The 14772-nt window shown below is 43.2% G+C and overlaps 1 protein-coding gene across 1 annotated transcript; it reads left to right on the top strand.

Annotated features, from left to right (window-relative positions):
• Window positions 1–7140: 7140 nt before the first annotated feature.
• LOC107523943 (protein-lysine methyltransferase METTL21C-like) lies at window positions 7141–14003 on the top strand. The gene is made up of 4 exons (XM_016195642.2): window positions 7141–7276; window positions 10526–10677; window positions 12224–12341; window positions 13477–14003. Exons 1-4 carry the CDS (start codon window positions 7153–7155, stop codon window positions 13869–13871), a joined length of 789 nt encoding a protein of 262 aa, XP_016051128.1. The 5' UTR covers window positions 7141–7152; the 3' UTR covers window positions 13872–14003.
• Window positions 14004–14772: the final 769 nt, after the last annotated feature.

The following is a 14772-nucleotide window of genomic DNA, read 5'->3' as shown; positions in this document are numbered from 1 at the left end:
TGTGCAAGTGGCCTCTCGAGCCTCATGCTTAGGACTTTCCTAAAATCTCTCAAACAAGCAGCAGCAGCAGGCCCCCTACAGCTTGATAAGTGTCCCCAGACCTGGCACTAGCTGCAGCCTGCATTGGGTCATAGCTTGGCCTCTCCTGGACACCTCCAAGCCCAGCACAAGTAGCAGCCAACTACGGTTTGCTGTGTAGCTCATGCTGGGTGGCCCTGGGCAAGGCACTGGCAGAGGCTGACTTTGCACCTCCCTGGAGGCCTCAGAGACAGTGCACCTGGTGGTGAGACTCGACCATGCTGGGTTACAGCCCTACCACATCCACGAGTGACACACTCAAGGGGCACACTTGGTGAACACCAAAGCTCCACTGAAGTAAATCCTGCTCCATAGGGGTGTCTCCGGCACAGCATAGTTGCAGCTGGTCCTCAGAGCTGATTGATCTGGGGGTCAGTTCCTCCCAGGGATGCCAACAGCCACCAAGGCTCAACTACAACAGGCCAGTGCACACAGCCCACACAGGGGAGCACCTAGAAGGCCCAGCTCAGGTGACTGGGGAGGCCGAGCCACTGGACCCTACAGAACACCTACTACACAAAGCCACTCTACAAATTCCAGGAGACAGAGCAGCTTTACCTAATACATAGAAACAAACACCAGGTAGCAGCTAAAATGCAGAGGCAAAGAAACATGTCACAAAGGAAAGAACAGAAGAAATCTCTAGAAGAGGAACTAAATGAAATAAATCCAAGCAAGCTAACAGATACAGAGTTCAGAAAAATGGTTATAAGGATGCTCAAGAATATTAGTAAGAGTATGACGAAAATAATTGAGACCATCAATGACATAATAAAGTACCAATTTGAAATGAAGGCTACACAAACTGAAATGAAGAATAATTTACAGGGAATCAACAGTAGAGTAGAGGACGCTGAGAATCAAATCAGCAATTTGGAGCATGAAGAAACAACACCCAACCAGAAGAGCAAAAAGAAAAAAGAATCCAGAAATATGAAGCTAGCATAAAAAGCCTCTGGGACAACTGCAAGAGGCCCAATATTCGTATTATTGGGGTGCTAGAAGGAGAGGAAAGAGACCAAGAAATTGAAAACCTATTTGAAAAAATAATTACAGAAAACTTCCCCTACCTGGGGAAAGAAATAGACTTACAAGTCCGGGAAGCACAGAGGGTCCCAAACAAGAGGAACCCAAAGAGGCTCACAGCAAGACACAGCATAATTAAAATGCCAAAGGTTAAAGACAAAAAGAGAATCTTAAAAGCAGCATGAGAAAAGCAGTTAATTACATACAAGGGAGCACCCATACAACTGTCAACTGATTTCTCAACAGAAACTTTGCAGGCCAGAAGGGAGTGGCAAGAAATATTCAAAGTGATGAAAAACATGGAACTACAACCAAGATTACTCTACCCAGAAAAGCCATCATTTAGAACTGAAGGTCAGATAAAGAGCTTCTCAGACAAGGAAAAGCTAAAGGAGTTCATCACCACCAGACCAGCACTACAGGAAATGTTGAAGGGTCTTTTTTAACAAGAAGCTAATGAACAAAAGGATCTGGTGAACTAAATAGATCCAGAGACACTGACGCATGTAACAGACGATCATATTTCAGAGGGAAGAGGGAAGGGGTTGGAGGGTGGGAAGAGATTAACCAAAGAAGTTACATGCATATATGCATAACCCATGGACACAGACAATGACGGAGTGAAGGCCTGGAGAGGGGGTGGGAGCGAGGGGGAGGGGGTCAATTGGGGGGGGGGAATGGGACACCTGTAATACTTTCAACAATAAAGATAAATTAAAATAAAATAAAATAAAAATATATTTAAAAATAAATTTTAAAAATAATAATAAAAAGAAGAAAGAGAAGTAAATTCTTCTATCTCCACAAGCCTGACAAAATTTAAGTGTTCCTTGAATGGTTTTACTGAACACCTACTTTAAAATGTCTGATGATAGTCTCTCTTTAGCATGACAAGGAATCCATTGCCTTCACGCGCCAGCCAAAGCCAAGATGAGAAGAGTCCCATTTTACGATTCTGCTGCACAGACTTTCTGTGTCTGATGCTTCTACAATGCTACATGAGTGGGCCTTTTCCTCTGGCACTCTCAGGGCCTTCCCCAAAGTCTGGCTAGTGAGGGACAGTGTAGCAGCCCTAAATCATCTGACAGAGAGGATTATGAACTTTAAGCCACTGTGTTACCAGATAATTGAGGGACCAAAAATTACAGAATTGTATTTCACTGTGACCAAATAGCTCTGCATAACATATTGAAAATTACACACACTCTTGAATGTTAGGGATTCCTGGAGTTCCTAAGGAACATCTAGTTCAATGAAACCTCCCCTCTCTGGAAGTGAATTCCCACTACAGTCTCCCATATAAATAAGCATGGTGGACATCTCTTATGTTTGTCTGATCAACAATCCTTCCTTTGTGGAACTTTTGGGGAAGATCATGTGAAAAGCAATTAGCCTCTCACTCCTGCTCTGGTGTGGGAGTAGGAGTCCAGGGTATGCAGCGATGGAACAGCTAATCAAGTTATTGTCAGTGGTCACCTGAGATCACATGCCTATGGAGGGAGAAGCAGCGGAACCAGTGAAGACATGGACACCATCAAGAAGCTTGGAATTGGACAAGAATGACTCCATTCTCTCTACATGCATTAGCCAATGAGATTTTAGATTCTCACCCATTTTAGAGATGATGGTCTTCATTTGGGGTCTGTATTTATGGGAATAAGAATGTGTGTATGCACAGGGTGGCCGGGAAGAGGAGGAGGACCATACCTAACTCTCGCTTTTTATGGGCACAGCATCCCTCCTTTAAGTTGCCAGCCCTACTCCTCATGATCTGGTGGGATGCTTTCCACACCACCCGACACTGACTATAGAGCTGAGCTTATGACCAAGTTAGACCAATCAGAATATTTTCCCCCACATCTTAAATCTTGACCACAGTTACACAGGGCTAGAAGGTAACTGCAGTTGAGGTCCCCAACAGCACTGTTTAATGAGAAAGCCCATGAACTCTGCTGAGATCTCTGGGACCAGAGCAGCCCTGGGTCCTCTATTTATCAAGCTCCAATACTCAGTGTTTCCATTTGATTCAGTGAGTGACCCAGAATCCTTCCAAAGAACACTGCTTATTCAGCCCTCTACTTGAATGACATGCAATTTAATACAAGACACTTATTTACCAATGATGATGACCTTCTAGGCACCAGGCTAATTCTTTCAGATAAATAACATTTCATTTACTTCTGACAGTTGTGTAAAGGAGTAGCAACATTTTACGGGCCATAGCAGGTGCTGTCCTGACCTCAGTCACATCTCTGAGACCCGTCTCAGTGCTCCACCTGCTGGTCTGAGCACCTGTACTGAGAAGGTGGTGTAGAAAGAGCCCAGGAGCCCTCTGAACCTGGAGTGGAATAATTCTGAGGTGTGTGTTGCCTCATTTCCCAGCCTTTCCCCATACCTAAATCTTGCTTTTATCTCCCCCTGGCCTCTTAGAACACTCTTTGCCGGCTTCCACACTCCCCTCCATTATTTTCCCTTCTTCACTCCCCAAATAAAACATTTCTCTCAAATCCTTGTCTCTGGGTCTTCTCCTGGGAGAAAGCAGATGAAGCCATGCTGCAGTGCTAGATCTATACAAAGATGTGGCTCAGAATCTGCATGTACTATACGCTCTGGAAACACTAGCCCACCCACTTTATAGATGGGGACACTGAGGCAGAGGAGGCCAGGATCACCTGGCTGCTAGATGGTATATGCAGGATAGCAAGTAGAATTCACCCTCAGCACTGCTCACACTTTGGGTCAGATAGTTCTTTGCCATAGGAGGCTGTCCTGTGTAACGCAGAATATTCAGCAGCACCCCAGCCTCTATGCACTAGATGCCAGCAGCACACCACCCCAGCTGTGACAAGCAAAAATGTCTCCAAATTGCCAAACGTTCCTGGGAGATGGGGAGGATTCCTCCATGTTGAAGACCACTGGCCAAGAGAGTCAGGTTCAGTTGGAAAAAGGGCAGTGGTAGATCAGAGGTCTACACTGAAGGAGAAAGGCACGTAGCTTATTTATTGACCTTGTATAAAGCTATGATCCAATCTTTTACCTTCTGACTTCAAATCTGGTCCACTTTCCATTAGGCTAGGCTCCCTGAGATCAGCTGTTCCATTGCTCCGCTGTGGGAAAGTTCTTTCCTATTGAGCCCAGTTCTGCTTCCTGGGAACTTACTTCATCAGTGTGCCCTGCAGAGCCATGCAGAAGGCCTAATCCCTCTTCATGGGATGGCACTTCAGCTATCTGAACACAACTCCTGTGTCCCCTGCCCTATAGATGGCCATGGACTACACGCCAAGTTCTGCAGATACCCAGGGAACAGTTGTTGGACCACGTGTTCAGACCTCTAAGTTCTTTTCTCAGAGCTTTGGACAGGAATTTCCAGGGGCCTAGAGTCTATGCATTTTAAAGCTTCCAGGTAATTCTAACGTGACCCATCATAGTCCAATGTTTAGGAGCCTTGGACCTAACTTATTCCAGCTCCAGGCAATAGAGTTCTGATTTGTGTTTTTAAAGCAGGTACCTGAAAGATGGCTTTTGAAGAAAGTATTACAGAGGAACTCTTAAAATAATAGGATATTTCATACTAGGTCAAAGATGCATGTTTCTATCCAGTTTCTTTTTCAGTAAAAGAACTTTTTATTAAGTTTATACCAAAAAAAAGACCGAAAGTTGATACCAGAAAATGTCACTCAGGCTTATTTCTCCAGGTAGTGGAATTAAAGGAGGATTAAAAACTTTTTCTTCTTTGTGCTTTTCTTCATTTTTAAAGCTTGTAGGATGATTGTGTGTGTAAACATGCATACATATATTCATATACATTGCAATCAGTTTTTAAAAGTTATTTAAAAAGTCATAATGACCATCTTTTGATACTACTTATAGGGCTGATGACATCTGGTGGGAATATCTTACAGATGTGCAGGACACAATCAGAGACCTGAACCATCTGGGGGACAATGAAAGCATTGAAGTGACAGATTTGAGGAAGACTCCCGGTCACCTCCCATCATTTAAGGGAGAGGAAAGGAGTCCTAACAGTCATAGGACCACAGCATTTCCACACAAAGATCCAGAGTTAAAAGCAATGAACATAAAGGGGGGAAGGGGGGGATGTGACAGCAGAGAAGAAAGTGCCCATGTTAGGTAAAAATAAAAACAGGCTCTTCTGTCTACTCAAGCTAATTCACCGTTCATTAGGCTAAGTGGTTAAAAGATAGTCCCTTGTAAAAGTGAATGATTATTAAGTCCTATTTGCCTGAGACTTAAATTACATGCCCTATATTCTATTTTAAGATTTCCAGGTTTCCAAAATGAGCAAGCACTCTTCCTCTTTCCCTTTTAACTGCCCCTATTTCTATTAAATAAATTACAATGGTTTTATTTTAAATTTTTTCTGATTTCCTATTCACTGCTGCCCCAACTAAATACCCCTCACGTGACTTTAAGCCTTTGACTCGTGCCCCTTCTGATGTAGAGATTGTTCTCATGTCTTCCTCACAAAAGTTTTCCCTTCCTCCTGGTAGAGTCTTATGTTACTTCTGGGTGCTAAAGTCAGGGTCCAGGACAGAGTCTGCAGCAGGCAGGCCCCTTCCTTCAGCCACAGGAGTTTGGCTGATGAACACAAAGTTTGCAGGTCCATAAAACCCCCAACTACCCAACCCCCACTTTTTTTTTAAAGTGAAATATAAGTCCACATTTCAAACTCCATCACAGCAACTGGATACCATGGAGGGCAGTCTGTGCTCTGCTCAAGTGATTTTCTGGATCTTTTGAGGGTGATTCTATTTCATGTTGCAAGGATTGTGTGTGTCTGTGTGTGTGTGTGTGTGTGTGAGAGAGAGAGAGAGAGAGAGAGAGAGAGAGAGAATTTAAGAGAGAAGGAGATCTCTATATTGAAAGAGAGAGCAAGAGAGACAAAGTGAGAGCGAGAGAGATTGAGAGAGAGAGGAAATTCTAGCAAAGAAATGTGTCCGAGTACTGGTGGGTAATGCTACCCTAAATAACTTGGACTTCCACTGGCTGGCTTTTGTTCATAAAATGCTAATCCTTTTAGGTGCAGATCTATATAAACCATTGGGGATTAAAGGGCACACAGAAATCTCAAATCTCTTCTGCTACATAAGGTAAAGTTATACTTAAACTAACCGTTCAAAATTATTTTGAGGGCACTAACAAGGAGTCATTTTGAAAACTTCCCAATTCTTTATTCAATACTAATATATGATATGTATCACAGGATGTGTCAAACTAATATGAACACTAGACAGATTACTGTCGTTATGTTCTAGGTTATGTTCTTTGGGAAAGAATTAATTTCTCTGGTCAACTGTAATGCTGGGGGAGGGAGTCATTTCATTTCACAAGGAAAGGTACCACCCAGTGTTTGAAAATAATTCTCCTTTGCTTTCCTGTGCTGTACTAGTCACTTTTGCTCTCCCGTTTCTCGCCACACCCTAGGAGGTAGGCAGCTATTACTCTCCCCTTCTTGCTGGTGAGGACGGGATTAGATGAACGTCGAGGAGGGGATTAGATGAATTTCGAAGTGTTGGAGCCGAGAGCCAAAGCTGGCTCCTGGCTCTCAGCCCTCAGCGCTTTCTGCTCTCTTGCAAGAAAGCCTCAGACGGAAAGGGAGCAGCCCTGTGCTTGCTCCAAATCCTGGCTTCTCGGCCAGGATATCACTTCAGTCCACAAGGTCCTCCCAATGGTCACATTGCTAGGCCAGATTTTCTTGAAGACTCAGTTCTCAGAGTTATCAGAAATACATTTTGGACCCCAGCAACATAATGGCTGTCCGATCGCTGTGTTTTTGCCTTTTTTCATGCATGGAACATGTTTGGTCGTGTTTAGTGGTCTCGCTCCACTTCGCTCTGCAAAACCAGGGTGGCAGCCCCTTGAGCGGCTGCCTTGCTCACCCAGGGGACTAAGCTGAAAGCAGGTGCTCTTGCCACTCGGCCGATGCTAAGGCGATAAGCTGCACTCCTGAGAGCCTCCGAGAGAGTCAGGCAGCCCGGGCTGAGCCGCTCGGGCCCGTCCAACTTCTCCCTCCAGCCGGCTCCGGTCATGGACACGCGTCTGAGCTCCGCGCAGCAGCCCGGGCCCCGGGGAGAAGGCCCGAGCTCCCCAGATGGCTGGTCAGAGGCGGAGGGGACTGTCCAGAAAGATGACACCAGCGGACCCGCGGGAGGTAATCCCCTTCATCACCTCAACACCTTCTCAGCTGTTTTCCTGGTGATGGCATTTTCCAATTAACTTCCGTGACAAGAATTTCCATTTCTTTTTAACTCTAGGTTTTTTAATGGTTTTTATGGAGATATAATTGACATGTAACATTATATTAGGTTCATTATTCAGGTGTATGCAAAACGGACATATTGCAAAATGATCACTACAATAAATCTAGTTAACACCCGTCTAGATTGTTCGTACAGTGAAGCTAAGTAGAAAAATTTCTTTATGCAAGTATAAGTATAGCATTACAAGTAATCCCTATTTTTCGTTATTTACTTACCAAAATCCACAAATTTGTTTTATCTTGTGTATAAATCTAAGATTGTGTACCTGATCTCCCAAAAATATGTATACACACTTTAACAGCTGATAGCTCAATTTTGAAAATGAAATGTATTTCAATAAACACTGCCTTTATAATTATTCAAAGTGTGTGTATACATTTCTTTGGGACACCTTATATTTTTGTAACAAGAGCATTTAAAAAGAAATGAAATCTAGATTAGTTTCTGCTTTTCACCAACGTGTATTCCTGGCAGCTCTGTCGGACAGGGATCATTGCACAGCGAAGTGAATTTGCCCATCAGGACAATGCAACTATTAGGGTTGCATTTCTGGACAGGGACTTAGTAGTTAATAAATAATGTCATAAAAGCCAAGACATGGCATTTATAACATTTACAAGAATTCAGTGTGGTACAATTATGTTCCAACTCTACTAAACCATGATGTTATTTATTTTTACTCAACTGTTTACATAAAAATGCCTCTTACCTGTGTCTAAAATCTGGTCCTTCTAAAACTATCAGGCTAGCATAGATACTATAAATGAAAATACTTAATGCGCAATAAACATACATTTCTATATCTTTGTAGAACATAAAAGGGTCTAATAAGAGCATATTTATACGACCATGTTGCTTTACACTGTTGACTGGGAAAGTATAAACATTAGCTTATTAACCTGTGAAATGATGAGCCATTCAAAATCAGCCCATTCACTTTTCCTCCCTATCTTGAGAGTCTCTGGTTGGCAATTTGTGGAAAGAAGGGAAGAATGAAAGGTCTGGGACACAGCGGGTGTGGGTGGAGGAAAGAAGCCTGCAGGAGCTGGCATGAGTACCAGGAGCAGCCAGCCAGACCATCAGGTACCCCATTGGTGAAAGCCTTTGAGACTAAGAGCACAGCCCTGTACCGATTCCTTGTACCGAGTGGCCTGTTCCAGCTCCTGAATTTCAGGAATTTTGTGAGCTGATGATTAACCATGGCCATCATTGAAATTTAAATTATATAAACTTACAATTAGATTATAAATAAATTATATAAAAGGCAGCAGCATATGAAAAAACTAAGGTAATAAATAAAACTCATCACAAATTATTTTAGTACATTTGACGATTGTCTATGCCCTTGAGGTCATTGATGTCCATTGTATCTGGCGGTAAAAGTATTCCATAGTGGTGTGTGTCCTGCACGTCTTTTCCCAGTGACATTCTATAGGTAGTTTGAAATCACCGTGGTAATCATCAAACCTTACAAATCAGTGCTTCTTCTCCTTGCCCCAAACTGGTCATCAAACATTTACTGGTTACCACGGTCTATTTCTCTGCCTTCTTATTGTCTCCAAAATTGAATTCAGAGTCAGCCTCCCCGCCCTATAGGAGAAGCTAGGGCCTCCTTGGTCATTCATAAATATTGGGTTGCTCTTGTACGTCAGGAGCTTCCCCTAAGAGATAGGCGAGGGCCATAGGTCCCCTTCCCTCCCCTGTAGCCTCCTCATAACCCAAGCAGGGCACCTGACGGGAAAGGACGCCTGGGGACTGACTCGGCCACTCCTTCTTAGCAGGTTCTGGCAAGCTCAGTGTACTCCCTGGTCTCTGGAAGCTCACCTTTGTCTTCAGGGCCGAGAATTCTCCATCCAGGGACTGAACACACTAAATTAGAACCGGTGGCCAAGGGCAGCACTCTGAAGAGCTGCGGGCATCCGCTATGCCAGTTTACAAACCAGTCCCTATGCTCACGCTGCGGTCCAAGGCCATTTTCCAACCTGCCGCATAGTGACAGGTTTTTGGTAAAATACAACAAAAATGAATTTCTATGAAAATACATACAAAGACATGCAAAATATAAGCATGTAATTCGATTCAACAGGCATGATCAAATTGTAAAAATTCTAAATGCTTACTCGAGGTTTCTGCACTGTCTTCCTGGAAACCTGTTCCAACAGTTTGCAGGCCAGCAGCATGGAAGCGCGCTAGTGCGGGTGGAAACCCGTGACACCTAAATAGCCGCTCGTACCTGCCTCCCAGGGGTGGACTCCTGAGCAGGTTTCTTCAAAGACCCGCCACCCTTCACCCTCCGAGCAGGTGCTCTTTTCCTCTCATTTTATATGATACCTGAGAGCCGCCGGAGTGGGTCATGAGAGTAAAGAAGCATTTAAAACAGAAGTAACTTAATAGTCAGAGCTTATCTGACAACCTCCCCCCTGGACCGTGGGGCTGGCTCATCTTTGGGTGACCTGTACCTTTTGAGGAGCTGATGTAAGAAGGATTTAAGGAACACACTGCAGCCAACATGTGGGAATGTTACTTCAAGACCTAAAAATAGTCAGTCCATGTTTGCCCAGGTCTTCCCTCCATAGACAGCCCATTCATGCCATTTTCCTGGTGCCATTTAGCTTTCTCCTGTCATCAAAACAGAGTGTGTGGGGCCCGGCTGGCGTGGCTCAGCGGTTGAGCGTCGACCTAGGAGCCAGGCGATTGGGGTTCGATTCCCGGTTAGGGCACATGCCCAGGTTGTGGGCTTGATCCCCTGTGGGGGGCGTGCAGGAGGAAGCCAACCAATGACTCTCTCATCATTGATGTTTCTATCTCTCTCCCCCTCCTCCCTTCCTGTCTGAAATCAATAAAGATATATTTAAAAAACAACAACAACAAAAACCCAAACCTCTTCCATCCTCTCCTACATAGAGGGAGAGACCCAGGACACCTTTGGCATTTCATCCTATGATAAAGACGTCACATCTGAATGTTACGTTCCTGTCAGTCACATCATTGCTTTGTGCTAGTTTACAGCCATTGCCATTGGTAGCATCACCCCTCTGCTGAAAGAATTCCCAGTCTAGTCCCATCTCACCAACTGTACTAAGTGTATATTTGCACCGAATCAACAAGTCACGAAATCTATTTTATTTTCTGCCCCACAGATTTTAACAGCATAGAACCATCTCTTCACAGCCTCCAGAAATTTGTTCCTACAAATTATGCCAGCTACACTCAGGAGTATTATCTGTTTGCAGGCAAGAAGATTGTCGTTCAAGAATCAATAGAGAGTTACGGAGCGGTGGTGTGGCCAGGGGTGAGAGAACTGTTATGCTGGGATGGCAGGACTTCTGGGGACGATAATAATACTTTTGTACATCTGTGTTGCTTGGACAACTTGCCACGTACTCTGACATTCTGAGTTTCTCCAGTTGATGGTCCACTGCTGCCCCCTCGCCCCAGGGGTGTGGGTAGTGTGCTTGGGCTCCACAGATACACAGCATCTCTCCCATAAGCATTGATGTTCCTCTACACCAGGGGTGGGGGATCTTTTTTCTACCAGGGGCCATTTGGACATTTATAACATCATTTGTAGGCCATACAAAATTATCAGCTTAAAAATTAGCCTGCTGTATTTGCTTTTCTTTGGCTTAACAAGTGTGAAAACCACCAAACTACTCCACAGCTTCCTATTATTATACAGGCGACGACAGTAGGGGTATCAGAGATTAGGATGGAAACAGATACTTGTCCACTGGGCTATTTTATTCTCATTAAGGCCTCAGCCTTTCGTGCACCAAACCCTGGCCCCTCTTGGGACTTCAAACCCCTAAAAAAACTGCAAAAGAAGTGTTTATGTAACACCCTTTTCTAGTGCGGCTCTCTGTGAAAGAGATTACTTTTCAGAGTTTGCTAACAGGGCTAAGGGGGAAGGGGGTGTTTGTAATGTCAAAAGATGTACCTGTTCTGAGAAAAGCTTTGTTTCCAGACAGCGCCCCAGTGGGGCCAGCCTCTCACAGGGCAGGGCTATCTCTTCAGAAAACAACTCAAAGCATATGTCCTCTCAACAGCTCTAGATGACACTGTCTTCCTAATATTGAAACCCCCTCATCGCAAATAATTACCCTATTTTTTCAAGGGATGTTTGATTTTCTGTATAAAAACCTATCTTCATTTATCTGCATATGTCTTTAACATCTCCTTGCTACTCAAAGTGCGGTCCACAGACCAGGAGCACTGGCATCACCTGGTGGCTTGTTAGAAACATAGTCCTGAGCACCCAACCAGATGCCACTGCGCTCAGATGTGCATCTTTAACCAGGCCCCCAGGTGATCCGCATGCTCAAGGAAGTGTGGGAAGTACTGCTCTGATAGGCTAAGTGTTTCTTAGAGGACCCACTTAGATAAATAACTGCCCAGTTGGCCAGCAAAGCAGACAAAGTCCTAGTCCACTTCAATTTTGACAGAGGCGAGGAGAGAAGTGTTGAAGTTTATCCAACATTCTTAAAGCAGGTGGAGGCCCAACATGACTAAGCCATGGCAGGAAGTTGCTGTTCTGTAGGCCTCGCTGCCCAATTTGCAGGAGATGAGCTGATCTTCCAATTCCTGGAGATCGGTCAAGAGTCTTCTGATGCAGGCGACTTAACAAACCTGTTTCTCTAGTTCCTTTGATGCATGTTATAATTTTCATATTCCAGAGGTCTAAATAGAGCATTAAGTGTATATTTTGATTCTGATGAAACTTTTGATAAACTGAAACTATTAATGACATGTCTCACAGTATTTAACTTTCGGTGGGGATTGGGGTTGCTACTGGTTTCCAATATTCCGATGCCCAAGTAACAGTTGTAAATGTTTTTTAGGCTACAGCTTTGTGCCAGTATTTGGAGGAACACACAGAGGAACTGAATCTTCAAGAAGCTAAAATACTTGAAATTGGTGCTGGACCAGGCCTTGTTTCCATAGTGGCCAGTATTTTAGGTTTGTTTATTCCTGACCTTGTTTCAAAAGACCTCCACTGTGACAGCAATGACAAGGGGTATCACAGGCTGTGGTTTAGGTGCTTGGCCATGATTTCACTATTGAATCTCCTCCAAATCTCAAGAGCTATAATTACTCCTGTTATCCCCAGAGATATTATTGCGTCCTAGAGAGGTTAAGTAACTTGCCCAGTCCACCCATTACCATGTCATCACATTTTGTTGGTTGATGATTTTGGAAGCGTGACTTTCAAATCCCTGTGTAAGCAACTATTATGTTGTCTCTTGCTTTTTGTTGCAAATATTATAACTAACATTTTGAAGAAGAAAAAATGAGTTAATCCAAGGTGAAGATAGATTTATACCCAAAATGCAGGTTTTATACCCAAAATGAGTACCTACCTCAAAGAGGTAGGTACTAATCTGGCAACCTCTACCTGCACTATTATAGTTCTTTTTTTAAAAACTAATCTGGAAATATGGTGATCTATTTTGTGAACCATTGTCACTAGCTTTAAAATGCCTAAGAATTAATGTAATGAATTTAGATAAGGGTGAGATCATCCGTTGTGGAAAGAAAACTGGGTGGTGAATACTTCATGTAAGAGAAAAATAAAATCCTCAGATAAATATATTTTTAGAGGGAAAACATTATTTTTAGAGGGATATTATATTAAGCAGATGCTAAGAGCCTTAGTATGTTTAGCTAATTATCCTGAAATCTCCTAACAGTGTACCATTGTTTAACTTATAGTTTCTTAAAAGATGGGAACATTATACTATGTCAGTGGTTCTTAGCCAAAGGTGATTTTGCCCCAAAAAGGACACTTGGCAATGTCTGGAGACATTTTTTATTGTCATGACTTGGGGATGGGTGGGGAGGTGCTACTGTCATCTAGTGGATTGTAACAGAGACACTGCCAAACGTCTTACAGAGCACAGGGCAGCCCCTCCACCTCCTGCCCCCAAAAGAATTACCCAGTAGAATTATGTCAAATATGTCCAGCCCGTATGTCAGTAGGGCCAAGGTTGAGAAGCCCAGTTCTATTTCTTTTGTTTGTCCCTGAGAGTGTATGTCCACTCTGAATGCCCAAATGTTTCTGGGTAGTTATTACACTTTTCCCTTTCTCTCTTAGGCGCTCAAGTCACGGCCACGGATTTGCCTGATGTCCTAGGAAACCTTCAACACAACCTTTTAAAAAACACGCTAACACGTACAGCACATCTGCCTGAAGTGAAAGAACTGGTGTGGGGAGAAGGCCTGGAACAGAACTTCCCCAAGTCGACTTTTTATTACGACTACGTTCTGGCCTCTGATGTGGTCTACCACCACTACTGCCTGGACAAGCTGCTCACCACCATGGTGCACCTCTGCCAGCCGGGGACAGTGCTGCTTTGGGCAAACAAGTTCAGGTTCAGCACTGATTATGAATTTTTAGATAAATTCAAGCAAGTTTTTGATACAACATTCTTGGCTGAATTTCCAGCATCATCAGTTAAAATTTTTAAAGGAATACTAAAATGGGACTAAATCAAAGAAAATGCCTTTCAAAAAATTGGTGTGTTTGAGCAGTGTTAGAGATTGTATTGTCAATAAAGCACTTATAAGATTGAGAAGGTAGTGCATAAAAAAAAGAAACTTGTACACTCAAAATAAACAGAACTTAATATTACATCAGCTAACTAAAATAATTTATTTAAAATTACTTGGTTAATCTAAAGCTCTGCAAATAACATGAAAATATAAAAATAGCTTTATTGGCTTCCAAAAGTCTCAAATAAGTAAATTTTACATGAATAAGTTAATGGAGTTTTAGGTATCATTTACTACATACTACTGGTTTCTCTGAATTCACCCTCCTCATTCATGCTGCACATTTAAAAAGATCAGGGAGTGGGTTACATTACCTGGCCTTTTCTGCATAAGTTGGCAGCTACTGCACTATAATGTAAGCTAACTTTATTGTTCTACTATGACTGCAACTAATTTTGATCTCCTGTAACTCTTACTGATGGGCATTTTTTCCATTAGATTACAGTGAAACAGACAACACTGCAGCACATCTAGACTAAAGCGTGGAAGAAAAGTCACATTCATGGGCCAGCTGTGTTTTCTCATTGACAGAGCTCCCTTCCTCTACGTCTGGTTCCTCCTGCAGTTCCAAGAGAAATGAAAGGAGGAGCTCTACTATGAATAAGTAGCCGTACGCTAGAAATGAAAAGTAAAGCAGGGTCTTCATTTAAGTTGTTCACTTAGTCTGGAAAGCCCTTTCCTCAATCATTCCTGCCGGCTGAAATCCTCATTCCCACATTCTCCCACAAAGCCTTACCTAACTCTCAAATCAGAAGTGGCTGCATTTTCATGATCCCACAGCACTGTACCTGTACTTCCATTCAACCACTTACTCCAGTCTGCGTCAGAGTAAATTCCA

The sequence above is a fragment of the Miniopterus natalensis genome, chromosome 2 (assembly GCF_054644295.1).
Source record: "Miniopterus natalensis isolate mMinNat1 chromosome 2, mMinNat1.hap1, whole genome shotgun sequence".
Lineage (NCBI taxonomy): Eukaryota > Metazoa > Chordata > Mammalia > Chiroptera > Miniopteridae > Miniopterus > Miniopterus natalensis.
The sequence above is the reverse complement of the archived record's forward strand: the minus strand, read 5'-3'. Positions and strand labels throughout refer to the sequence as shown.